We start from the raw sequence: 27,340 nt of genomic DNA on the forward strand, positions 1-27,340 counted from the left end.
ATTGCTGCAGGCAATTGATTCAGATGGTGTGGCAGTGTTGGTGTTGATCGATTTGTCAGCTGCTTTTGACACAATTGACCAGTCCATTCTTCTTAACAGATTGAATGAGAGATTCAGTGTTACTGGTGAAGCTTATTTCTGGATGGAGTCCTATCTGTCAGGACGATTTCAGGCTGTGAGAGTCAATGGGCAAATGTCAGAGTATGGAGTTCCACAGGGTTCTGTACTGGGACCAGTGTTGTTCACTATCTACACATCACCTCTCGGGGGACATTGCTCGTGCCAATAATCTCTCGTTCCATCTCTATGCTGACGACACCCAGCTGTATCTGGCCTTCAAGACCTCCAACAGAACATCAGTAGAGGATACATATCGTCGTTTGATGAACTGTATCAAGGACATCAAGGATTGGATGACCTTAAACTTTCTCAAGCTCAACAGTGAGAAGACAGAACTGCTGATCCACTCTTCAAAGTCAACGAGAGAGGCAAACTTGCTCTGCCCACCTTTGAAATTGGAGGCTGCATCATTGAACCAAGCAAAGAAGCACGAAATCTGGGATTTGTATTTGACTCATCTATGAATGCAGAGTCCCATGTAAACAAAGTATGCAGACATGCATATTTTAACATCCAAAACATTGCCCAAATACGTCGTTTTGTAAATCTAAAGACCGTAACATCTCTTGTTCAGTGCTGTGTTGTGTTTAGATTACTGCAATGCTCTTCTAATTGGACTACCAAAGCAACTGATAGCAAAGCTGCAGCGCATTCAGAATTGTGCAGCTAGACTTGTGACAAAGACAAAGAAAGAGAGCCACCTTTCTCCAGTGTAAAGAAACTTCATTGGTTGAAGGTGGCGGACAGAAAGTGCTCCTGTTAACCTTCAAAGCAAGGACAGGCCTAGCCCCTGTGTATCTCCAGGAACTCCTCCAGGAATACAAGCCTGCGGGGTCTCTTAGATCCATGGGATAAGGCATGCTGTGTGTTCCACATGCAAGGACCACCATCTATGGAGATCGATCCTTCGCCAGAGCAGCTCCACGACTTTGGAATGATCTACCATTAAAACTGAGACTTATAAATAATTTGGCCGCTTTTAAAACCAATCTCAAGACCCACCTTTTCTCAAAGACATACGCCTAGATCGAGTGGACATTGCTGATACATGTAACATGCATCCTCTTAATGCGCTTTTGAGCAGTTATACTAACTGGATTCTTGCACTATATAAGTTCTTAGTTGATGATGAGGATGATGATACTTGTTCCTAATCTATTTCTCCCCCTCCTGCAACTACCTGTAAGTCAATATATTACCCAAACAATAACAAGAAAGTGTTTTTACTTGTAAAAACAGATGTCTCCCCCTTCCCCCAATTCAACGTTGAGACCTTAAACAATTCATTTCATTCCTTCAATTTCAAAATCTCTCTAAGTATGAAAATACATATTATTGATAGTATGTTATTATGTTTGTAAAGTCTTCATTTCTTATTTTTATATTCAATTAAACTTAATTTAGTACTGAAAATAATACAATTTTGCTAAATATACAGAGAAAGTTCATGGTGTTTTATAGTAGTACATGTATATGGTTGATGCTTCTAAGCTTACCAATAATTGGTATTAAGTATACAAAATTTGGTGAAGATGGGTGAAGAGGTCTTAGAGTTATAGTTCCAAACACAAACCCTACCCTTCAAAAAGACCAAGTCCAAATTGTTGCCATGAAAACAGAAAAAACGAAAATTGAAAAAAAAACTCAAACCCCCAAAAGGCACATCTACATGATATGGAGAGGCAGTATACCAAATTTGGTCAAGATTGTTCATGCAGTTTTAGAGTTATGTTCCGGAAACAATGGGAACTCTGACGCCAACGTAAACTCAGCCAAAAACATTATGTCTCCCGATCCTTCGGGGGGAGACATAATAAACATGAAGTGGAAACCAAATAAGCTGGCCTTGGTTCAAGACACGGATTAACCTGTTGATTAACTTACTTGATGCGGGTTCCGGACAACTGACAATTCCCTACCTACACCGGGCCATGTGACGTGGGAAATCTGAAATTCAGCCAGTGCGCATGCTCCCTGCATCTCTGCCCCTCAAGATGGCTGAGCAGGCAAGAAGCATGACATCGTCATGTCTCCCCAGCCATATGTCCCTCATGGGCCAAAAGCTTCGACAACAAGGACTACAAAAGGTAGGTACTACATCAGCCGCCCACCCAAATAACGAAACTACCCCACCCACTATGCAATTATTATATTTAAGTATTTAAACCCTGAGACACCCGCACTAGCATCTACACTGAAATGTTGCATATATTGTAATAAAGAAGTTGTATATCCATAGAATTATTGTCCTTGTCCATCACACCAACTTCTAAGTTCCACTCAAAGAAGACACGATGTAGAAGTTTTTTTCAGTAATTAATACTTTCTTTGTGGCAAACCATCTTAACACACACACACATGATACTGATAAGAGCAAACAATATGGACATCATGCAATACATGAATAAATTGACAGATAAAGTTTGACGAATATAACATGCTGAAGATGCATAATCTGTGTCAAACATAATCTTTCGCAGGTGATATGCCTAAAAAGTCAATATAGCTCTTTTCAGTATTAACATAAAACATATATAATGTACATACAAACCTGAGGTACTTTGCAGGAATTGAGAGTTCTGCTGAACTTGATATCTACATCATCTCTGAATAATTTTGGATCTGACCTGCAAGAAAACATTGGACATAACGAAAAGTACTTGTGACATCAATTTCCAATCTGGAGCAAGGATCAAAAAGCCTCACTTGCATGACAATTAAGGATAAAATATTATTCAATCATTCCTGCAAAAAGGAATCTAAAAATGATGTTGCCAATCTTCTTGAATCGTGGTTGTATAGACTGTTTTGCCCAATAAAGTATTGTTTGAGATTGAGGTTAGAAATGTTTTTGTTTGTGGAAAGAGAAGAGTTCGCACAAACAAAAACATTTTTAACCTCAATCTCAAACAATACTTTATTGGGCAAAACAGCCTATACAACCATGATTCATGTTGTCCTCAAACTTGACTTCCGGTGTACATTTAAAAAACAATAGGTTCAATTACTCCATTGATACTTAAATGTCATTTTCAATATTACGACGTTTCTTTTGCCTTTCAGTATATAATAACTGTTAGAAAACCTTAAACATTTCGGGCTTTTCTTTGCCCCTTCATCAGGTGAATGGTTATGGGGTGTCTGTGATGTTTTAAGGGGGGGTCACCCATTTTGTTCTGGGGAGCTAGGGGGGTCATCAATTCTGTACATAAAGATATTTCAAAATTATGCTTAGAAATTATGGAAGGGGAAGGGGGACAATTGATTTTGTACATGACATGCAGGGGGGTCACTTATTTTGTACATAAATTTTAGGGGGGGTCATTCACATTGTACATGCTTCTCCAAAAAATCATCATCATCCCCCCAAACCATAAATTATGAACAGTCCCTAATATAGGATACAATAAACTAAAACAATAGATGTCACTCACCAGCTAGTTAGTGTCAAAGGATACACATCTTAAAACTCCAAATATACTAGCCACATAAAGAAACTGTGCATTGTCAAAATATTATCCCAGTTGATAAGTACGATAACAATGTCAAAGGTACATATAAACTTTAATGGAGGGATCATGAGACCATAACAAGTCGGGAGAATTTCAATTGAAAAGTCAATCACAATGACGTCACGAGTCCACAAGCGGGACAGGGGTCAAACGACCATGTCACAAGCTCAATAACGGGTATGTCCACCATCGGCATTGAGAACAGCAGTGCATCGACGATGCATAGAGCCTATCAAACGTGCAAGGAAGTCTTGTGGGATGTCTCGCCAGATTAGGAACAATTACATGTATTGTTAGTAATTATTAGTAAACTTACCTCTGGATTATGGTTGCCTTATTCCTGTGGATTTCACAGACACATGCAGAATGGAAATGAAATTTTTTTACTAAGTCATAGCTATCCCTACAGGTATGCTTAAAAGAGTTATGCACTTATCTCCCTTGGCTGTGACGTCACAACATAGTTGTTGAAAACCTCTCATGATTTTTCTGAAGAAAACTAACATCTTCTGCATCTCCTCGTGGGGAGGTTGGCGCGGGCACTAAATCCCATAATCCAGAGGTAAGTTTACTTATAATTACTAACAATACATGTAATTGTTCCTAATTATAGGCGTAAACAATCCCTCTGGATTATGGTTGCCAGAATCACACATAAGGAAGGAGGGTTTATGTAGATGATGAATACAGCAATACCACTAATTATCCCGTTATAGTCTATGACATAACAATTAGGGTAACTATGACTTAGGTGATGAAATGTAATTATATGAATTATCTAGATCATTCCCTGGATATTCTAGTATTTAATTACCTAAATGGAAGGATCATACTCGTGAGGGAGAAATATTTGGTGTTTGGAGAAGACTGACGTCACTTCCTGTCCAAGACCTCATAGGTGGTTCTGTAATAGTCTATTTGACCGATTCTCATTTAAACCGGTTTCTGTGACATCACTTCCTGTTTGATGACGTCACTTCCTGTTCATGACATCACTTCCGGTCCATGACGTCACTTCCGGTTCATGACGTCACTTCCGGTTCATGATTTCACTTCTGGTTCATGATTTCAAGTCTTCTCGTAGATTATTTAACTGGAGTAATAAACTGCAGCGGATATAATAGTTCCACTTGCTGGTAATAAATATTAATAGATAAGGTTCTTCAAAGATCCTCATCCTTCCATTTACTGTTAACCTGTTTCCTCCCTCACAGTCCAAAACAGTGAACCACTGCTGAGTTTGGATATATCAGCACACACCCCCTACTTTTTCCCCCTCAAGGGAAAAACAGGTGGAGGAGAGGCGCTGTCTGTAGGCTCTCTAAGGATGGAATGACGTTTCGCAAAACTAAATTGGTGTAGGGATTAGATATTTTCAAACGGCATGCAGCAACAATCTGATCTATGGAAAAGGACCCCCAAGCTGCAAGTGACGACATCCAGGCCCTGGTCTCATGCAGGGAAAACTATTGTTCACTAAGTTGGGGTCACAGTCCTGGTAAACAAAAGTGATGGTCCTCCTAAGCCAAGACGATATAATATGCAATCAAGATCTCCAAAGCAACAATTGTCTTGCATGAGATAAAAAAGACAGCGGCAAATACGTCTGATATGGAGAGTACGCTGGAGATATCATCGCAGAGCTCGAATAGGTCATAGGACTCTAGTTCAGTCTGATCTAGAGGCAGATGTAGGGAATACTTGAATCTGGTATACTCTGTGGATGAGAGACCACTAGCAGATGCCCGATTCTTGGCAAGAAAAAACTGGTAAAGTGCTACATGACAGCCATCCATAGCCTCCTGTAAAGGTGATTGGCTAAAGTCTATGGCAAAAAATTCTGTTATTCTGAAACTGGAAGCTGTATCAATGACAAGGAGAAACCCCACCTGTTAAGGAAAAGAAATGTCAAGGAATTTCCTACATAGGTTTGGAAGACTTCTGGAGGGACTACAGAATGAGACATAAAGCCAACGTGGGGAAGATTGTAGGACTAGGAGCTGAAAAAATAAAAGAATAAATAAAGAATTAAATTCGTAACTGGAATGATCTAATCGGCTTGTAGATCAAGCTGTTAGAACCACTGCTAGTCCTTGTGTATCCTAAACAGAAACGATTGCTGATCTGTAGTCCACCATAGGACTGTTTCAGTGTCTTAACATCACTAAGATAAAGATAGAAATCCGCTAAGAAATTTGAAGTCCCCTCAACATGAAAAATGGAGGATCGATATCAGAACAATGAAAAATATCCAGAGATTGGTGAAACAATTTCCTCATTGGATTGTTCTGGAAGTTCTTCTCCAGTCAAGAGGCGATGGTACTAGTGCTGCCGAATAGTCTAACACAAACACTCAAGTGTGATTGGCATCAGAAAACTGCCTGAAAAACGACATCCAAAAGAGGAGTGGGCAAGCATCCCTCATGGGCTAACATGACCACCACAGTATCTTGATTAATTGCCAAATAATCCTCAAAACCTGGGTGAGGAAGCTACACGATACCCAAGACAAGGCAACCGCCGTATGAAAAGATATCGATCTAGTATGCATGGGCTAAAACCTAAAAACTCCCTTGGACTAGGAGGAACGTGATTTAAATGTGAATGAAAGTTTGGGATAATTCGAGAACAGATGTGAGAAATCCCTATCAATTTGAAGCACTGGCGAGGAAAAAGCAACCCCATCTTAACAAGGTTGACATTGGCTTGTCTATCAATACCCCTAGCCGAGGATGCTAAGCCTTTGTATTTACAATATTGTGACTGAATTGTTCAGCCAAGTTGTACAGTGAACGCAGACACGAGATCACAGAATAATGTCCCACATGGTGCATAAAATTCTCACAGCGCATCTCCAATGGCGCATCATATGTCTAAAGAACGTACCGTCAATGAAAAGGACATACTAATCAATGCGCCATTGATTAAACCCATGATTAAACTCATGTCCGCCCGTAACACTCTACAACCTAACAACACGATGTTTACAGCGCCCATTTACAATGTATGAGCTCTCGGCCAATCAGCGTCATTCAGTCCGCAGTAAATACTTATCAGCCAATGAAATAATTCGTTATATTGTAGCTTACACAAGGTCTAAGCTGGTTCCCAAGCTGGTTCCAGGCTCCCGTTGCGCTCGCGAGCTTGCGCCACATTGCGTATATTGCTATAAGCGAGACGGGGCCCAGCTGAAAACAAGGTCGCAAAGCATGGCAGAAGTAGGTAGACCAACGGAAGATGCCATTAGCGTGTTTAGGGAGATGAGGATGAAAAAGTAAACGAACGACAGAATACACCTTCCAAGATCCGTCAGAATGCAGAGGGATAATAGGCACTTGGTAGAACAATAAATGTGCCCTATAACACGCCTTTTCCAGGTACAAGGCACATGCTCAAGGTGTTGACATGTTACCTGTTATTACCCCTGATAACCCATGCTGCCAAGAGGCGCGAGAAAATTGAATAGCCACATGATTTATCCCACCAGGTACCCATGTACCCTGCTGGTCATATAGAGGCAAATGAATAAACACACTTGCCTGTATTCAGTGACTGGATATCAGTCTTGTTTCCAACCTAATGGTATATCGCCCGTGCCTCCCGTGGAGCGCTCAGCTGACAGTGCATGCTGGCAAGAAAACGCACGTGTCATCCCAGTTATCTGATTCATTCACCTGGCCGTCACCTGGTCCGACGCATGTGCTACCTGAACTGCCGATGCCTCGTGGAATAGCAGATTGAGTTTGAACCCTGGCCTCGAATATAGCCGTGGTGTTGCTAATTCAGTAATAATAATAATAATATGATAATAATGAATGTTACATATCGCCAAATCCGACCACAAGGTGGATGCTCAAGCGCTACAAAATGAGGGTGGAGTCTGTAAGAAGGAGTATTCAATAAGAATTGCTTCCAGATCACAGTTGTCTGGGTGGTTGAAGGGGCAATTCACTGAAACGATTAGAAATTCTGGTGCTATGCCATTTAGACTCTTGTATGTGATACAGAGTACTTTAAACAACTGTACCGGGTTGTTTGGAAGCCATGGCCCGGAGGTAGATTCCAATGGAACGGGTGAATACCCGAAGTGGTAGACAAAGTAATAGGCTCAGATGATGAAAAAATAAAAATAAAAGATATATCGCTACCTTATACAATGCCAAGCGTAACAGATTATCGAGGGGAGACGAGATCGACAACCCCCGAGTCCCTTATACCAGGAGTTAAGGTGAGAATTGCAAATGCCATTAACCAGATAAGGATGGCAAATAGATGTCACGTGAGACCCGTCGACTGGTCGTAAAAAGGTGACTAATGGGATCGGGTGGTGAGGCTTGCTGACGTGGATAACAATGTGTCACTGTATCCCAAGTGTGTAGAAACCACCTCCGTAGTGTAGTGGTTAGAGCGTCCGCCCGGAGAGCGGAAGGTTGCGGGTTCGATCCCAGACCGCGTCATACCAAAAGACATTAAAATATGGTACTTGTTGGTCCCTGCCTGGCGCTCGGCATTAATGGGTACAACAAGGACTGGGCACCTCGGAGTCAGTATAATGTGTCCGAGTGGGGTATTCATGCTTCACTGCAGTATGGTATCTCAGTGGACTTGCACTATAAACCCAGCTGAAGTCTGGGTTGGTACAAGCAGCCGCACATACAGATACACACGCATGCACGTCATCATATGAGCGAAATATTCCCAAGGACGACGTGAAACCTAATGTCACCACACCTCACCAAGTGCGTAGATCGAAGCTCAAGTTGATCACTGGAATGTCTGGTCCAGACTTGATGAATTACAGGTCGCCGCCATAAACTGGAATATTGCTCAGTGAGGCGTGAAAACTTAATACGCTCACTCCATGGTTGATACTCGACTACCCCGGTACAGACTATGAAGCATCCCAACTGTCTACGAAAAAATAGACTCTAGACTATGGCTCTTGCCGGCGTTATACGAGTTGTACGGCTTACGAACCCGGGGGCGTGCCCCAACCACTGCCGTTGCCGTTGAGCTGTTGCGGCTACAACCCCACCATGCAGGCGAAAAAAAACCCCCAAAAAACAACAAAATGATTGCTGTACGTCGACATCCGTGTCAGGCTGATCTGGAACGTATCCCGAGATGCCAGCCCACCGACCAGTCGTGGCTACGGCATGGCCTGAAGGACGGTGGCCAGAAGATCCGCTTGGCTGAGGGATCTCGTGGGTCCCCAGCATAGGGGGTGGCAGGACGGGAAGGTCCGAAGCCATGGGACCATACCCGACGAACGCCAGCATGAACCAGTCCGACAGACCTCGACCCGTGGTCACATCTGGGACGGTTGGATGGATAGCCAGCTGTATCTGTGTTTGTCCCGTGGACGCCGACAGGTCAACAGACTGAGTAGCCGTGGCCATGGGTCGAAACGCCATGGGGAACACGGACTACATGGAAAGTCAATGGATAGCCAGCTGTGTCTGTGTTTGTCCCGTGGACGCCAACAGATGAACAGACTGAGTAGCCATGGCCATGGGTCGAAACGCCATGGGGAACACGGACTACATGGAAAGTCAAAGACACAATGAACATCGTTATAAAAAGAGCAGGGAGAGATGGATAGCCAGCTGTGTCTGTGTTTGTCCCGTGGACGCCGACAGATCAACAGACTGAGTAGCCATGGCCATGGGTCGAAACGCCATGGGGAACACGGACTACATGGAAAGTCAAAGACTTTATGAACATCGTTATAAAAAGAGCAGGGAGAGATGGATAGCCAGCTGTGTCTGTGTTTGTCCCGTGGACGCCGACAGATCAACAGACTGAGTAGCCGTGGCCATGGGTCAAAACGCCATGGGGAACACGGACTACACGGAAAGTTATAGACACAATGAACATCTTAAGATACGCGCTTGTGACATATGCATTTTGGCGGGAAAAGTAGAGTTCAATAAAGTAACATAAAATGCAAGCAATATGTACTAAATATAGAATGCGATGGACAGAAATATCAACCAATGCGACACTACCGACCGGGAGTCTTGTAGTTCTTTGAAAATTTTGAGGGAGGACCCGTGAAGCACGAGGCACAGACAAAAACACGTGCAGATACGCGCTTGTGACATATGCTTTTTGGCAGGAAAAGCAGAGTTCAATAAAGTAACATAAAACACAAGCAATATGTACAAAATATAGAATGCGATGGTCAGAAATATCAACCAATGCGACACTACTGACCGGGAGTCTTGTAGTTCTTTGAAAATTTTGAAAACACTTCCACTCTGTAAACACGTCTTCTGTGTTGTCCATACAGAAAAATTATGAGAGGTTTTCAACAACTATGTTGTGACGTCACAGCCAAGGGAGATAACTGCATAACTCTTTTAAGCATACCACTAGGGATAGCTATGACTTAGTTAAAAAAAATCATTTCCATTCTGTATGTGTCTGTGGAATCCACAGGAATAAGGCAACCATAATCCAGAGGGAATGTTTACGCCTATAATTTTCTCAAGTTCTGCTGCAAGGTCAAGGACGTTATTTGGCGGATGAGGAAGATGAGGAAGACGGCGTAGACGTTGATCCATCTCGTCCCAAACATGCTCTATCGGGGAGAGACCCGGTGAATTTGCAGGCCAAGGCAGTAAGTCAACGTTGTGGTGTTGCAAGAAACCCATAGCAACCCTTGACGTATGAGGGCGGGCATTGTCCTGTTGGAAGGTTAACCCAGGGCATGACGTTGCAGAAAAGGAATTGCCACAGGTCGAAGAATCTGATCCCTGTAGCCCACAGCAGTTGCCCTGAACAATCACCAAAGGAGTTCTTTGGCATGCTGTTATTCCACCCCATATCATCACAGAACCACCACCAAAGCGATTCCTCTCCAAGACTCAGGCCTGTGCATAACGTTCTCCCACGCATCTATAGGCACGTTGACGTGCATCACTATGGGAAATGTTAAACCTGGACTCATCTGTAAAAACAACATTCGTCGAGCTTGTCGATGACGTTGTGTCAGGATAGGCCGTATGGCGGGACGTCGTGGTCTGATCCTGTGATGACGTAACGTTGTCAAACTGTGTTGGGGTGGATACGGCGAAGTCCTGGGATGGTTCGGGCAGTCATCACTGCAGTCTGAAACCTGTGGCGAAGATGGGTCACCCTTATCCATCTGTCCTGTCTTGGCGTTGTTACACGTGGACGTCCAGAACGTGGCCGATCGATGACGTCATTTGTGTTCTGGTAGCGTCTCACCAGTGCAGAAATGGTGTTCCGGTGGCAGTGGAAATGTGCAGCCACTTGTCGTTGAGACATTCCCCAACGGACCATCCCAATGGCCTCATGACATTGTGCAGACGTGAGCCTTGGCATGCTATGCGTTTCAATAGCCGTTTAATTTTTTGAACGATCGCAAGGGCAGGGGTTGAGCTTTCCAAATTGACAGTATTGTGTGGCATTCATTTGCTCTGTTTCTCTTTCCCGGAATGCGCGTGCAACAACGTATTGCACGTCTCAAGGACGAACCCACCGACGTCACAGAACGTGGCGCGTGCATGCATGTTGGATACATGTCACTAATCTCTGAGTTTAAATCCTTATGTGTCTACACAGGTTTGATAAATTTAGATTTTAAATTTTTGTATGTACAGTTTCTTTATGTGCCTAGTATATGTACAATTCATAGTCTGGAAGACCTACTGTTATTATCCGAATTATTATTATTATTATTTGTACAATTTTTGTGACAGCTCTCCTGAACTAACTACATCAATTTCCATTAAACTTTAAGGGGTGATAGCCTGTGTGCTGAAATTGATACAAAGTCGAAAAAATCCCGACTTCCGGCTTCCGGTAAGGGCAGATAACCCAAAATGTCGAAATCTGTAAACCTCAATATCTCAAAAACTATAAGAGATAAATTGACCAAATTTTCACTCAACTTAGACAACATCATTCCCCAGCGAAATAGATTTTCCGCCTTTTTGAAAAAAATGAAATTTTTGCCGATTTTCACGTTTTGATGGTGCCTGTGTTTGAAAATCTTCTTCTCCAGAATGGCATATAGTACAATCATGTTCGATATGCCGTTGGAAAGCCGATACTCGGGACTACTTAGTTTGCTCAAGGCATGTCGATATCTTGAATGGTTTTGGAGTTATCACCCTTGAAAGTCGATGAATTTTTCTAAGACGTTTTTTTATAGGGTTAAAAAAAATGTCACAACTCTGCAAAAAATCAAAGGATTCCATTTTCCAAAGTACCAACCTGTACGTAATTGAATGGGAAACATTTTTGCTTCACATTAGGGTTATGTAAATATCAATAATTACGTCACCATTACGACACAAGCGCAAACTTGGCGATTTGTCACATTTCCGCACGTTTTGACGGTGCCTGTGTTTAACAATCTTCTTCTCCTGAACGGCAAATAGTACAATAGTGTTCTATATATCGTTTTAAAGCCCATCCTCCGGACTACTTAGTTTGCTCAAGGCATGTCGATATCTTGAATAGTGTCGGAGTTATTACCCTTGGAAGTTGGTCAATTTTGTCAAAACGCATTGTTATAGTGTTCATAAAAATGCTCTGACCTAACCTCTGGTGATGATAGCCTGTATGCTGAAATTGATAAAATGTTGAAAAAATCCCGACTTCCGGCTTCTGGTAAGGGCAGATAACCCAAAATGTCAAAATATTAGAGATAAATTGACCAAGTTTTCACTCAATGTAGACAATGTCATTCTCCATCGGTTCAATGCAGAAAATAAGTCTGGCAGCAGAAGAAATTTTCTGCAATTTTGGAAAAACTGAATTTTGTGTCGATTTTTCCGGTTTAACGGTGCCTGTGTTTTAAAATCTCATCCTCCTGAATGGCATATAGCACAATCGTGTTTGATATATCGTTGTAAAGCCCACACTCTGGACTACTCAGCTTGCTCAAGGCATGTCCATATCTTGAATAGTTGTGGAGTTATAAGCCTTGGAAGTTGGTCAATTTCTCCAAGACACATTTTTATAGGGTTCATAAAAATGTCACAGCTCTGCGAAAACACAATGGTTTTCATTTTTTAAGGTACCAAGCTGTAGATAATGAAATGTGGAACATTTTTGCTTCACATTATTGTCATGTAAAAGTGAATAATTACATCACAATTACAACACAAACACGACCATTCGGATTTTCACACATATTGTTAGTGGTGAGATAGCTCTCGAGATAGGTGAAGTCAAATATAGCAACATGCACCGCTTCCTGGCTTTGCAATGCCCAAAGAAATAGTTCCCTCTTTAACAGGCCGTAGCTCCGTTCTTCTTAGGTTTACAGTCAAAAGAGTTAGTGTTCTGGAATTGGCAGGATCTAATCTCTCCAGCAGTTTGTTTGCCAGCCTGAGTTGAGTTGAGTTACTGTGACAGGATCATACTTGACATTTTCATAAGAACAAAATCGGCAACATTTACCAGTAATCTCTCTTTTGGTATATGTCTGTATATATTGCTCATTTCCTTTGCTGTGCTTGGCTGTGCGTTCCTGTTTGTTTTTCTGCAGTTTGTGTCAGCTGCATTGAATCAGCGCCAAATTAGGGCGTCAACATTTCACATTAACTAACATTTACTTTCTTGGTAATTCTATCTCAGAAACACTGTAATGGGTGATCCAGTTGGTGTCCAAAGAAGCAGGAGAAGTAAAGGTAGCCACGGGGAGTGTATGGGGAAGTCTGAAGACCGCCACCCGTAGCACCCCGGTTTTTAGTTTGCAGTTGCTTCACTCGGCTAACATCAGTGGTGAAAACATTGCATTTATGTTTTTCGACGCATATAATGTCTCAGTTGGACTCACAATTAAACAGCGATACGACAACGTTCGCAATGTTTACATTCCCACAATGTATATAAGTTGTAGCATGAATGAATTCATGTGTTTGTTATGAATGAACAAGTAGTATCGTCACAACGTGACCTAACTGAGAGGTCATAAGTTATCCAATCAAATCGTTAGAATCGTTAGACACAGCGGAAACATCCCTGTTATGTTCCCTAACAGTGAAAACATCTCACCCAAATGCGCCCCACCACTGCACACCATGACCAGCCATTGTCTATTTTTGCCAACAAGATGGTTGGGGAAAATTTTGTCTGTGTTATAATCTAAACCATACTATCAAAATCATAAAATTAGGTTTGGATTATATTCTAAGATCTTTTTAACATTATATCCATCAATTATCTTTTCAATTTGGCATTTAATTAGGTATATTTTTCAACACCCTGTGGCATCCTGTCTTCATGAAGAACTGTTCTATGTATAACTTTAGAATATCAGACTGGGGCCCATACCTGATATGTTCATCTTGTATCCCCAGTCATTGTAACATAGAAAATAAATGCAGTTCTGCACTCCTTGTAGGGATAATTATTTTCTGAATAATTTGTTTACAGTGTCAAGGAGAAGTGAGTGGTTTTAGTTTTACGCCGCACTCAGCAATATTCCAGCTATATGGCACGTCAAGGAGAAAGATGGGCAAGAAAAGGCTGGAAAATTAAATGTTACTGTTCCAGTTGTCATATTCATTAGAGAGGACCACTGAACAACTACCTGAATGAAAATCAGAGTTCTTTCCAATTCATTTACCTCAAGATAATATCATTGTATAATCCATTCATATGGAATATTTTCAGGCAGTAGTCTTCTCCATTACAGAATTATACCATGGGGGTGAAGACTACTGAGGCAACATCAAAGGTTATATGGAACAAAATAAAATCCTCTCCTTTCAACAGAAGAATCTTCAGAAGTTATCAAAGTTAAAGAAAACCTGGAAGAAACCAGTTAGTATGAAGCCAGCTGCAACAATCACCTCAGGAGTGTTAAACCCTTCTACTCTAGAAGAAGAAGAAGAATGAACCTGCACGCAAGGTTCTCAGAAGACTTAGTCTATTGTGTTTGAATGCATGTAACTGCATTCATGGAAAAGACAACATTGATTCATCATTCAATGGAGATTCATCACAAGATGAAAACAACCCTTCTATTTATGAAGACCATGGATTACTAGCATTGATTGCTGATGATCTACCTATATTTCCACTCTCAGGGGTTCATTTTCTTCTGATACATAGTATATCAAAGTTGAAAACTATTGAGATGAGGATTGTACTTCTCATGAAACCAATTCCACAGATTGCAAAGTTCAAGAAGACTAGAAGATATCCTTCATAAAGTCATGGGCAAGTTATCCAAACGTTTACGAACCTTTCTTCAATAGAAGAGGACGATATCGAGACATGCATGCAAGAATCTCAGAAGACCATCCCACAGCCACAGACTGCACAAGCTACTGTTCCGATCAACCCATCATTTCCACCACAATACAAGAAAAAAAGTGTCTCTAAATGGTCAGAGATCATCTGCAGAAGAACGAAAATGACAACTAGAAATGGTGACACCCATGGCATGGAATCCATTGCCTCCTCATGGTCTTTAAAGATCAAGAGAAGTTTACAGTTACCTACTTGTGACCTAAACATAATTCTCAAGCATTTCTTTGATTGGCATTCTATTAGTTGAGGAGATGAAGAATGAGGACAACTTCTTTTATGGATATACAACTTCTTTATTCTGTATAGGCGACGTTTCGACAAAGATTCTTATGACGTTGTCAAGCAAGTAATCTGAAGCAGTTTACCAGCATTTGAACAAGTCTAATCTACCACATTCAACAATGATGAACATACACTTACTCATTTCCGTTTGAAATGAAGATTTTATCGTAATATATACTGTAGTGATCTACCTAGACAACCATATGGACATTCTTCAACTCTCAACAGTCTCATCTTTCCTAGAATCAGATGACACTGAAAGGTCACAAAGAAACTTGATTGGATGGTTGCAGAACTTCATTTTGGAGGAGCAGAACTTCATTTTGGAGGAGAGTAGTAATGTTCAGAGCCCACAAAGCAGCAGGACTCAAGCCTCCTAAAGCATCCAATCGAGATGATGTTAGAGCCATAGTGTCCCCGCTAGCACTTCATGGCAACTGTTCCATCACATCTATTAGGGAAGGATGAGTTCAGGCAGCTTTTCCGTAAAATCAAAATCTTGTACCTACATAAAACAATGACTATCGTTAACATATACCTTTACCTAAGTTCGCACCGGACTTCCTGTGACACAGAGATCTCTTAGCTTGATCACTGGACTTGAAATGGTTGAGCCACATTTAGGTAAAACGAAGATTCAGACGCCCCTGCACTGTAAAGACCTTATCCAGCCTCATGTAAGAATGTCGAGTTTTGATTGGTTCATGTGACTGATAAAATACCATGTACACCAGTCACGATCCGCGAGGAGGGAGTACAAAAGTCATATTATCCCGCCACACCTCGGTGATCACGCGAAGTGAGAAAAGCGTGCATCGCCAAGCCTTTAGTAACGTGCGCTGCATTGAGGTCAATCGATCAGCTGTTGTCAACATGGCAGCAAGGAAATGTTTGCCACAACAACTGAGAATGAAATTGATGCATATTGTTTTCTTTTGATTTAGTAAAAACATTCGGCTAGATAAATGAGTTATCACATCGTGTCGAGGGAAATATAGGGTTTTATCAGTCCCTCGTGAGGTTGTACAACCTTACTAATATCAAAGTCAGAGACACCACGAGCAACAATCATGTTCTGATGGGAGACAACAGAAGATGAGAGATCAAGTCCATGATGCGTAGCCAATGATCCAAGGTCGGTAGAATCAGACAAGTTCTGGCATCCAGAATAGCCCCAAAGAACTTTATCCTGGGTGCTGGTGTGAGTTTGGGTTTATCCGGGTGAATGAGAAATCCCAAGTGAGTGAAGACATGAAGTATGAATCGCGTGTGTAGAATCAATATCCTGGTCAATCAATATTTCATACTGAGCATGATAGGTGTGGTGATGACAGTTGGCAATAAACCAACACCGGCTACACCAAGCCCCATGCTAGCTGCAAAAAGCGCAGTGTAAACTCTGTCGAGGGCAATCACGCTCCTTTTCTAGTCGACGTTTTATTTTGCTCATTTGTTGCAAACGAAATAAATCAACGCTTTCCAACTTTTCAGATACTTCATCTATTGCCGGGTATAATCCCATCTTATAATGTATTTTATGGAATAGCCTTCAAGTGGTTCTCTGACAATCTTTTATCACTAACACAAAATCTAATAAATGCAACAAAATCAAACTTTGCACAGTCACATGAGTGAGTGAGTCTAGTTTTACGCCACACTCAGCAATATTCCAGCTATATGGCGGCGGTGTGTAAATAATCGAGTCTGGACCAGACAATCCAGTGATCGACAGCATGAGCATCGATCTGCGCAATTGGGAACCGATGACATGTGTCAACCAAGTCAGCGAGCCTGACCACCCGATCCCGTTAGTCGCCTCTTACGACAAGCATAGTCGCCTTTTGTGGCAAGCATGGGTTGCTGAAGACCTATTCTACCCTGGATCTTCACGGGTCCAGTCACATGAAATCGACAGACCAACTCTGATAATTTTTGTCTCACAATTTTGGACACCCGAATAAAAAAGTTCTTAAAAAGACGATCATTATTTGGTTGTCACTTTTCGCTATTTCTTACGAGGGGGGACCACTTGCTGGTAGAACAACCAGGTAGTCAACAAGAGTGTACAGTGAAATTTCAATTTCACACGAACAACTCAAACAGCCTTGTGTGTCACCGAGATCAGAGAGGGCAATTGTTGCACATTTTCAAAGGCGATGTTTGCCTGGAATATCACCCATTAAAATATTTTATGAAATAGTCGTCAAATGGTTCTCCAACAAGCTCACGATTTGAAGCTTATTAGATGTATATCATAAGGTAAAAAATCTTAGCGAAAGTTTTTATCCAATGCAACAGTGACCCCCTCAAGACTTACATGAGAATTTGCTGAATTTGTTTCTGTCTGTATATAAATTGCACAACATTGCTATTGATGTGTTTTCTGAGCCAACTAAGTTTTACCCCCCGTTAAAATTACATCGTCGGTTGGTGCATCCCCAAGCAAGACTTCGATATAAAGTGTAGAATCTTTTTCTTTTTTTTGTAGTTTAAATTTCATTTCTGAATCCCTGTTACACTCAAGACTAAGCAGCCAGGGAACCGCTCAGTCAGAAGATATGCAGCAATCTAATGGGATACAGGTGTAAACTTTTACGAAACAAGACAAACCATTCACTCACCATTCACAGAAACACAAAGTTGTTTATAATTATCAAACAAATTAATTAAGAATATAATTAATTCAGTCGTTTTTGAATAAGCCATGATAGAGCCATTTAGAATAAAATTTGGCGCAACGGCTTTTGTTAAAGAAAATACATTTTTCAATACTATATCTCAATCTCAACTCACTTCTGAACTGAGCAATATTTGGTAAAGCAGAATTGAGCTTGCATTTGTACAAGTAATATTTTCCCAATAATATGAACAAGTCCAAAACAGAGTCAGTAAAAACATTTTTCTTACAGCCAAAACTTATCAGTTCCAAAGTGAGTTTCAGATTATGGATGTGATCACAACCATGATAAAAAAATTGACCAAAAGGTTTGCACAAATTCACATCCCCATAACAAGTGACAAATAGATTCCTTTTCTTCATTACAGAATGAACATAAATCAGAATCTTTTATTTTAATATTTTTAGGAAATGTATTAGTAGTTAAAATTCTATGGAGTATCCTGTACTGAAACCATCTGAATTTGGTTCCCAGTCAAGACAACTCTGTAAATCCTCTTGCCACTTTAACTGTGCTCTTGATTTGAAGAACACAGGATATAGTAATAGGCGAGTAATTGGTGTATTTCCTGCTATTATAACTAATGAACGAACGAACGATGATTATGAGAGAGCGACGTCATATCTTTATTCTTAGAAGATTGGTTGTATTGAGTTGACTTGAGATGAGATTGACTGTAACAATAAACAAAACTAACTTAGATTCACATACAGCAGTAATGTCAAATGTTTACAACAGTACATAACTTAGTCATAACATATTACGGACCGCATAGTTTTCATTTATTTACTTACAATAACTTATATAATTACCAAATCATTGCAAACATATCAATTCATGATGTTTTCTTACCGTTTTATATGCGCTCTCATGAAACCGCACATACGAACTTGCCTGACGACCAAGCATGTCGCCACGAGACCTTCCGAAACATGTGACAAGGCACCTGTAATTATCTGCCCTTTAATCACCTGTAATTATCTGCCTTTTAGTTTCAAATGTTCTACGCCCAAATGATATCACTTGAAATAATAAACCAAACCAGATCCTTACACCTGCACATTGTCCAGTGTTTTCTTTCAATATTGACAGCAAAATATTTCTTATAGAGCTAATGACACCATAGTATTCTAAAAAAGACACCTTCAATTGAAACATTACATTAAAATCAACCAAAGACAGATAACTGCCATGGTTATCAACAAGATCACAACTTTGAGAGATACCCCTTTGAAACCACCCTTCATAAAAAAATGTTTTCTTATCAATAACAGTATCGCTATTATAAAATATATGATCAAACAAGAAATCTTCAAAATTATCAGGTTTAGTTTTACTTGAAAAATCATAAAAAGCATTGAAACAATCAATCCAGAATGGATTGTTTAGATTTCTGACAATTTTTTTCAAACATCCTTTGCCATGCTTATCAAATTCAATACATTTGCAATAACTAGCATTTAAAATATATTTCCACTTGGGATCTTTAGTAACTAAGCTTTCTCATCCAAGTCACCTTCAAAGCTCGGACACATTCAAATGTACTGAGGGAAACAAATACAGGAACACCACTTCATTGTCAGATTTCCTCCCACAGCGCTATTCAAAGCTTGTGATGAAAACTGGAAAACATTAAAGGAATGCTTGAAGTTTCCTGTGTTCCTTTATTTGTTTCTCTCAGTGTATATTAATCATACCCAAACCATCCTCCACTTAATGATTTCTCACCAGAGGCACCAAAATTCATACTCGGAGATTTCAATGCATGTGACTTAAAATATGTTTTGCCATCATACCATCAGTATGTGAAGTGTCCGACAAGATCTAGAAAAACTATTGACTTGTGCTATGGTAGTGTGAAAGATGCCTACAAATCTTTTGCAATGGCTCCGATGGGGACTTCTGATCACAATACTGTTTATTTAGCTCCTTTGTATTGTCAAAAATTAAAGTCAGAGAAGCCAACCTTAAAATATGTAAAGTCATGGACAAAAGATGTTTAGAGCAGTTAAGAGGATGTTTTGATTGTACAAATTGGGATATGTTTGAACATACTAGTGATAATTTGAATGAGTTAACAAATACTGTAACTGATTATATAAATTTCTGTGTAGAAAACATTGTGCCAGTCAAATGTATTAAAATGTTTCCTAATAACAAGCCTTGGGTAACTAAAGAGTTCAAATCAGTTTTAAATGAAAAGAAAAGGGCTTTTTGTGCAGGGGACAAGGTCAAGGCTAAAGAGATTCAGAAAGAGATTGCTTGTTTAACAAGGAAGTGTATAGATGAATACAAAACAAAGATTGAAAGACAATTTTCTGTAAACAATTTACGTAATGCATGGAGTGGCATAAAAACTATCATTGGATCAAATATTAGACCTCAACAGTTGGAATCCAGCGATGACCTATCTTTTTCAAAAGAGTTACACTCCTTCTACTCCCGATTTGATACTGGAAATATTTCAGATGAAAGGAAACTTGTATTGGAATCGCTTCCACCTTGTGAAATGTTAAATATATCGACAGATGATGTGATTAATTCATTCGCTAAGATAAATCCACATAAATGTTGTGGGCCTGATAACTTGTTTGGGATTGTTCTTAAGGAATGTAGAATGCAGCTGGCTGTTATTTTTCAAAAGCTTTTTCAGGTATCAATTAATTCTCATAATGTTCCCATTCTTTGGAAAACCTCTAAAATTGTTCCATTGCCAAAACAGAAAAATCCCTCTGTTAATAATGACTTCAGACCAGTGGCCCTAACCTCTGTTGCCATGAAATGTTTAGAACGTATTGTTAAGACCTTATTGTTGAATGAAATCAGCCATGTTCTCCACCCATTACAATTTGCACACAGAGTAAGGTGTGGGGTAGATGATGCAACAATCACTCTGTTAAACAATGTCTATAAGCATTTAGAAAACTATGGTACTTATGTGAGAATAATGTTTGTTGATTTTTCATCTGCCTTTAATACTATTCAACCTCATTTGTTAATTGATAAACTTTTCAGAATGAATGTTAATTCTAACATCATCAAATGGATTAATTCATTTCTAGTTAACAGATAACAATTTGTACAGGTTAATAATGTGAAATCATCAATTGTAAAAATATCAACTGGCGCTCCACAAGGTTGCGTTATTTCACCGATTTTGTTTATATTGTACACCAATGACTGTGTATCCAATGCAGAAACATGTTTTACAATTAAAATTCGCTTCTGATGATGCATTAGTAGGCCTTGTTAGGGAATCAGAGCTGAAATTTCAAAATTTGCAGAATTGGGTAAATCAAACTTTTTATTTTTGAATGTGCAAAAAAAACAAAGAAATAATCATAGATTTTAATAAAGCTAAGTCAAAAATAAATTCTGTAAGTATTGAAGATAATGAAATAGAAAGAGTAACCGAATACAAATATTTGGGTACTGTCTTAGATTCAAACCTCTCCTGGAACGAAAACACTGAGAAAATATATAAGAAAGGACAACAACGCTTGCATTTTTTGTGGAAGTTGAAACATAATAAAATCGACCAAACTATCATGATGTTATTTTACAAAACATTTATTCAAAGTGGTTCGTGAACCTGTCTGTCCAGAATAAAAGCAAACTCTCAAAATTCGTAAACACTGCGTCTAAAATTATTGGGCTTCCTTTCGAAAGTATCGTCAGTTGTTATGAGCAGAAAAGGCAAACAAAATTTTAAGTGATCCTACTCACATACTTTTTTCCTGCAGCTGCGTATGCCAACTTTTAGAACAACAGGGTTCGCCACTCATTTGTTCCGGCTAGTATTAGATGTATTAACAACAAACTCAATGAATGACTTGTCTTCCAACTTCTCAAATTCTAGTCAATATCAATGTTTGTGTACTAAATTGATGTATTTATATCCTGATTATTTTAAACAATAGTTTTATGATTATCATTTGCAATGTTATATATGTAACAATGTATGGTATGGATGTACAACTTCTTTAATATTTACATTTCTGGGCTACTTCTTGCCCCTTCATCAGGTGAATGACAGAATATAATACAAGAAAAATATATGTACAGGAAGCCAGTGAGATAGTATTACAGATAGAGATGTACAGAGATTAAGTGATGTGTTTAGATGAGATACAGAGTTCAAAGAGATTAAGTGGTATGTTTACGCAAAGGATATAATAAAAGTTTATACAATGAAAAGGATTGGATATACATGATAGGATGATTGGAAGCCACTTGTGAAAACAATGATAAGATGATGGAAGCCACTTATGAAAACAATGATAGGAAAACACATATATGAAAACACACATCAAAGCATGTACAGCAATTAAGGGGAACATGGGAAAACATGTACATTGAAAGCTTATTATTCTATGCACCATGCATTTGGTAGGAAAACACCTCAAATCTACCTTCATCACCCAATGGCTACCCGAGACACCTAGTAGAAACCACCATCAAGAAGACGTTAGAACATCAAGATCAACCTCTTACTAAGCCTGAACCATCCCCTGTCTGCATAAATATTCCCTATGGTGGATCCATCAGTCATCACAACAGTAGACTTCTAAAGAAAACTGCCAGCATTGAAATTTGACACTACCTTCCCATCTGGCAAAACCTTAAAATCTTTATTAAAAGCCAGTGGTAAAGGAAGCTGTGAAACTACCCCTAACCCAAGAGGGTGTGTGTCCAAAATGAAATGTACATGTGGCAGCACCTACATAGGGGAAACAGGCAGGCCTGTATGTACTCGTATGAAAGAGCACAGACATCGGTGAAAAACTCGGACATGAAATAAGCTTTATCAGAACCATCAATTGGGATGACACTGACATTTTGGACGTCAACATTAGCAATTGGCGGAAGAGGAAATTGATGGAGGCCATCTTGATCCACCACGCCAAACCTGACATTAACAGGGATCAGGGTGTTTTCCTACCAAATGCATGGTGCATAGAATAATAAGCTTTCAATGTACATGTTTTCCCATGTTCCCCTTAATTGCTGTACATGCTTTGATGTGTGTTTTCATATATGTGTTTTCCTATCATTGTTTTCATAAGTGGCTTCAAACATCTTATCATTGTTTTCACAAGTGGCTTCCAATCATCCTATCATGTATATCCAATCCTTTTCATTGCAAAAACATTCTGTACATCCTTTGCATAAACATACCACTTAATTTCTTTGAACTCTGTATCTCATCTAAACACATCACTTAATCTCTGTACATCTCTATCTGTAATACTATTTCACTGGCTTCCTGTACATACTATATATTTTGCTTGTATCACATTTTGTCACCTCGGCCCCTAGTGGAGGCCTGGTCATTTTCATCATAAATAATCTTAACTATGATCTTATCAAAATTCCAACTGTTGATCTAGAAGTCCTGGCTATTAAAACCAAACTTAATAATATAGAAACAACCTTTATAAACGTATATAGAAGACCCTCTATTAAATTAAACCCAAAGATTTAGACAACATCTCAAAATTTATAACCCCCTATACTTTTATCCTCGGAGACTTAAATGCTCACCACCCACTTTGGGGTACAAAACCATATACAGACTCTCATGGAACACTTCTCTCAAACTGGCTAGACGAACACAACCTTATCTCCCTTAACGACATCCAGCCTACACAATACCCTCTCTCCCACCTGCAATCACCCACAGCTATTGACATCACATTTACCACACCTAAACTCACACAAGCTAGTACATGGGAGGTACACACAGACACCTGGGGCAGCGACCACTGCCCCATCAAAATAACCATACCCACACTATTCCCAGCTCAACCCAACAACAACCCCCCACACACACACAAACCACAGAACTCAAACATAACCTAAAAAAAGCAGACTGGACAAAATTCTCCACACTTTGCAAACAGGTAAACACCACAGCAATAGCTCACCCAGATATCAACATATTTAACACCAACTACACAAACACAATCATAGACATCACAAATAAATGCATCCCCACTTTTCAGATAACCCCCGCACAAATAACAGTCCCATGGTGGAGCACTGTAATTATTAATACCAGAAAGGCAAGAAAAAAGGCCCTCAACCAATCTAAAAGGGACCGTTCCAAATTACTTTCGGCTAAAAAACTAAGAAACAAAACTAAACAAATCATCAGGGCAGCGAAAAATGACCACTGGAAAACGTTTTGCTCACCCCTCAGGCTCAGTAAACAAAGCTCTAGAAAAATGTGGAACAAATTTAAAGTCATACAGGCAAATTCCAACAAAATCATTTCACCCAACTTCCCTGACCTAACCACAAACAAGACAAAGCCACGCAGTCGCTGCCCACTTCTCGGAAACAAACAGCTCCACCAAATACCCTACACAATTTCAAAACACCATTAAAAACCACCACCCCTTACACAGTACAACCCCCCACTCCCATTTACCCAAAAACAAACAAATAAACATACATGAACTCAAAGCATCCCTCAAAAATAAAAACACAGCCTCAGCCCCAGGTCCAGATAACATCACATACACAATACTAAACAAACTCCCACCTAACATGCAAAACCTCACACTCACACTTTTCAATCAAACCTGGACCTCAGTTAACATTCCCTCATCTTGGAAAACAGCAATGGTGGTGCCTATCCTCAAACCAGGGAAACCCAATAACAACCCGCGACTCCTATCGACCAATATCACTCACATCCCACCTATGTAAAACACTAGAATCCATAATAAACAATCGGCTTAAACATCAAATTTTCACTAAACAACTAATTAAGGAGGACCAGAGCGGTTTTACTCCAAACCAACAAACTTTAGACCACATTTTACATTTGGAACAAGATGTTAAAGTAGCACAGGCACAAAGACAATACACCATGGCCATATTTATAGACTTTCAGTAAAGCTTTCGACATGGTTTGGCACAACTGCCTCATTCAAAAACTCAAAAAACATGTCATACACGGAAAAATCCTAAATTTCATTCACTCCTTCCTAAATAACAGACAAATTACAGTCAAATTTCACAACACTATCTCGGACTCTTATCCCTTCGAAAATGGAACCCCCCCCACCTCTGGGGAGCATACTATCCCCAACTTTATTCAATTTCATGATTAACGACATCTTTCTTGAAAAATGGTCAGAAACTTCAACAGCAAAGTTTGCAGATGACATTTCATTTTAGACCTCTTCTACATCTGTCAAACAAGTAACTACCAAAACACAAAGAATGCTAAATTATATTCAAAATTGGGTCCAAAAATGGAGGTTCCATATTAATGTCAAAAAAAACGTGGGCAACCTATTCAAATCTCAAAGAATGCAAAATTATACACCCAAACTTCACCTAAACAATCAAGAAATTCAATTAAAAAAGGAAGCAAAATTTCTATGAGTATCCTTCGACCAACACTTGACATGGACACCCCAGATTAATAACCTGGTCACTTCTTGCCAAAAAGATTTAAACCTAATGCGAGCCATCAGCGGCACAAACTGGGGTGCCGACAAACACACACTTATCAACATCTATAAAACTCTTATACTGTCCAAACTGGACTACGCTGTTCCGGTCCTCCATAACCTCCCCCCTTGTAACTTACAAAAATTATGCTCAATTCAGTACAAAGCCCTTAAACTTGCCCTAGGTACGAGGAGTGGCACCTCCCTCAACACCCTCCTCCTAATCTCAAGCACCTCTTCAATCACTCACAGAATAAATCAAACTATACTCACTTACAGGGCTGGGGCCCAACATAACCCCATTTTCAAACTAATCACAAATAAATACAACAACATTAAAAAATCCACCCTCAAAATGTTCAAATTAAACCCAACCAAAGCTCCATGTCTCACGCACCTCAACAGTCTGCTAAATGCACAACAATTAAACGCATACAACACACACCTCCCATTACAAGTTACATTCACGACAAGCCACCACCCAACACCGACACCACCCTAGCTACCACTCTTCAAAACCTACCCAACAGCTGCACTGACATTCACACCAAAACAGACATCATAAACACACACATAAACACAAATTACCCCTCCCACACCCACATCTACACAGATGCATCCATAAACAAAAATAAAAACACAGGCATAGGCATACATGTAAAACAAAGTCCTCCTTTAACAACAAACCTGCACTATACTAATCACACCTCCATCAACACTGCAGAACTAACTGCAATCCTCCCTGCATTGCACTTAATACCCTCCCTACAACAACCAAACTTCCTTATACTATCCGACTCACTCAGTTCTATCAGACAACTTCACAACATGCACTCAAAATCATGCCCAGACCTAATTCACAATATTACACTTCAAACTGACTCACTTAAACGCTTAAACAAAACATCACCTTCATGTAGATACCCGGCCACTCCAATATTCCAGGCAATGACACAGCAGACACAGCGGCTAAGCTTGAGACTACACATCCATCACCAAGCATCACATTTCACACATCCAAAACCGAAATAAACAACTTATAAAATCAAACACACTCAACATAAACTTCCAACACAACATAAACACAAACAAATCAACCTGGGTCACCTCTATTATAAAATCTCCAATAAGAAAATTCCTACATTCTCTAACACCAAAAACATCAACACTTGCATAACGAGACTAAGTACAGGCATTACAAATCTCAATCATTCACTCTATAAACAAAATAGACACCCAGATGGTTTATGTACACAATGCAATTCACCAGAAACCATAGAACACATTTTCACACACTGCCACCTACAACAATCAAATATCAAACAATTACATAACTCCATACCCTCAAAATACCACAATAATATACATCTCCTGCTCAAACCACAAAGTCCCCCCAACATTTTCCAAGCTATATCTACTTTCCTACTCAATTCTAACCTCATAAGTAAAATTTAGACTCTGCCAAACAAATTCTTTAAGCAACTCAACTACCATCTTGTACATTTAGAAAAGGGATCCAAATTCACTTTATCTACGTGACTGTCCGCTCCGACGTCTGCGCCCACCCCCAACCTAGCAATCTTGATCCCCTTTCAGCACACCTGCAACTATCTATAACTTCAACTCTCTCTCCAACCACCTGTCCTATCCGAGGTCCGTGCGCCTCCTTACTCCTTCAACAATACACACCAACTCTACCCCCAACAACTGCTGTCTCCTCTGAGGTCCGCGCGCACCTCCAGCCCCCCCCCCCTTCACACACACACACACACACACGCACGCATGCACTAACACCTCTCAATCAACAAACCAAAACAAACTACACGGTCAAGGCCATCCATAACCCCTCAAGTCAAGGCCACTCAACCAAGCTTAGTACTGCCTCTCAAGCACTACACTTGCTCTGCCTTCCTTGCCCCCTCCATGCTCCCATACCACCCCTGTTTAACCCCTTTTTCTTTCTTTACCCATTATTTAACTATAA

General features: G+C 40.0%; 1 protein-coding gene across 1 annotated transcript in view; it reads right to left on the bottom strand.

Moving 5' to 3' along the window:
- The window catches only part of LOC124284672 (ras-specific guanine nucleotide-releasing factor 1-like), a 1,084,942-nt gene that overhangs the window by 560,205 nt on the left and 497,397 nt on the right, over positions 1 to 27,340 (bottom strand). Inside the window, exon 11 of the mRNA XM_046720776.1 lies at positions 2,672 to 2,747. Within this exon, the coding sequence (XP_046576732.1) occupies positions 2,672 to 2,747 (76 nt within the window). The remainder of the gene's footprint in view (positions 1 to 2,671; positions 2,748 to 27,340) is intronic.

This window comes from Haliotis rubra, unplaced genomic scaffold, assembly GCF_003918875.1.
Source record: "Haliotis rubra isolate DU_JTF1 unplaced genomic scaffold, ASM391887v1 Scf341, whole genome shotgun sequence".
Lineage (NCBI taxonomy): Eukaryota > Metazoa > Mollusca > Gastropoda > Lepetellida > Haliotidae > Haliotis > Haliotis rubra.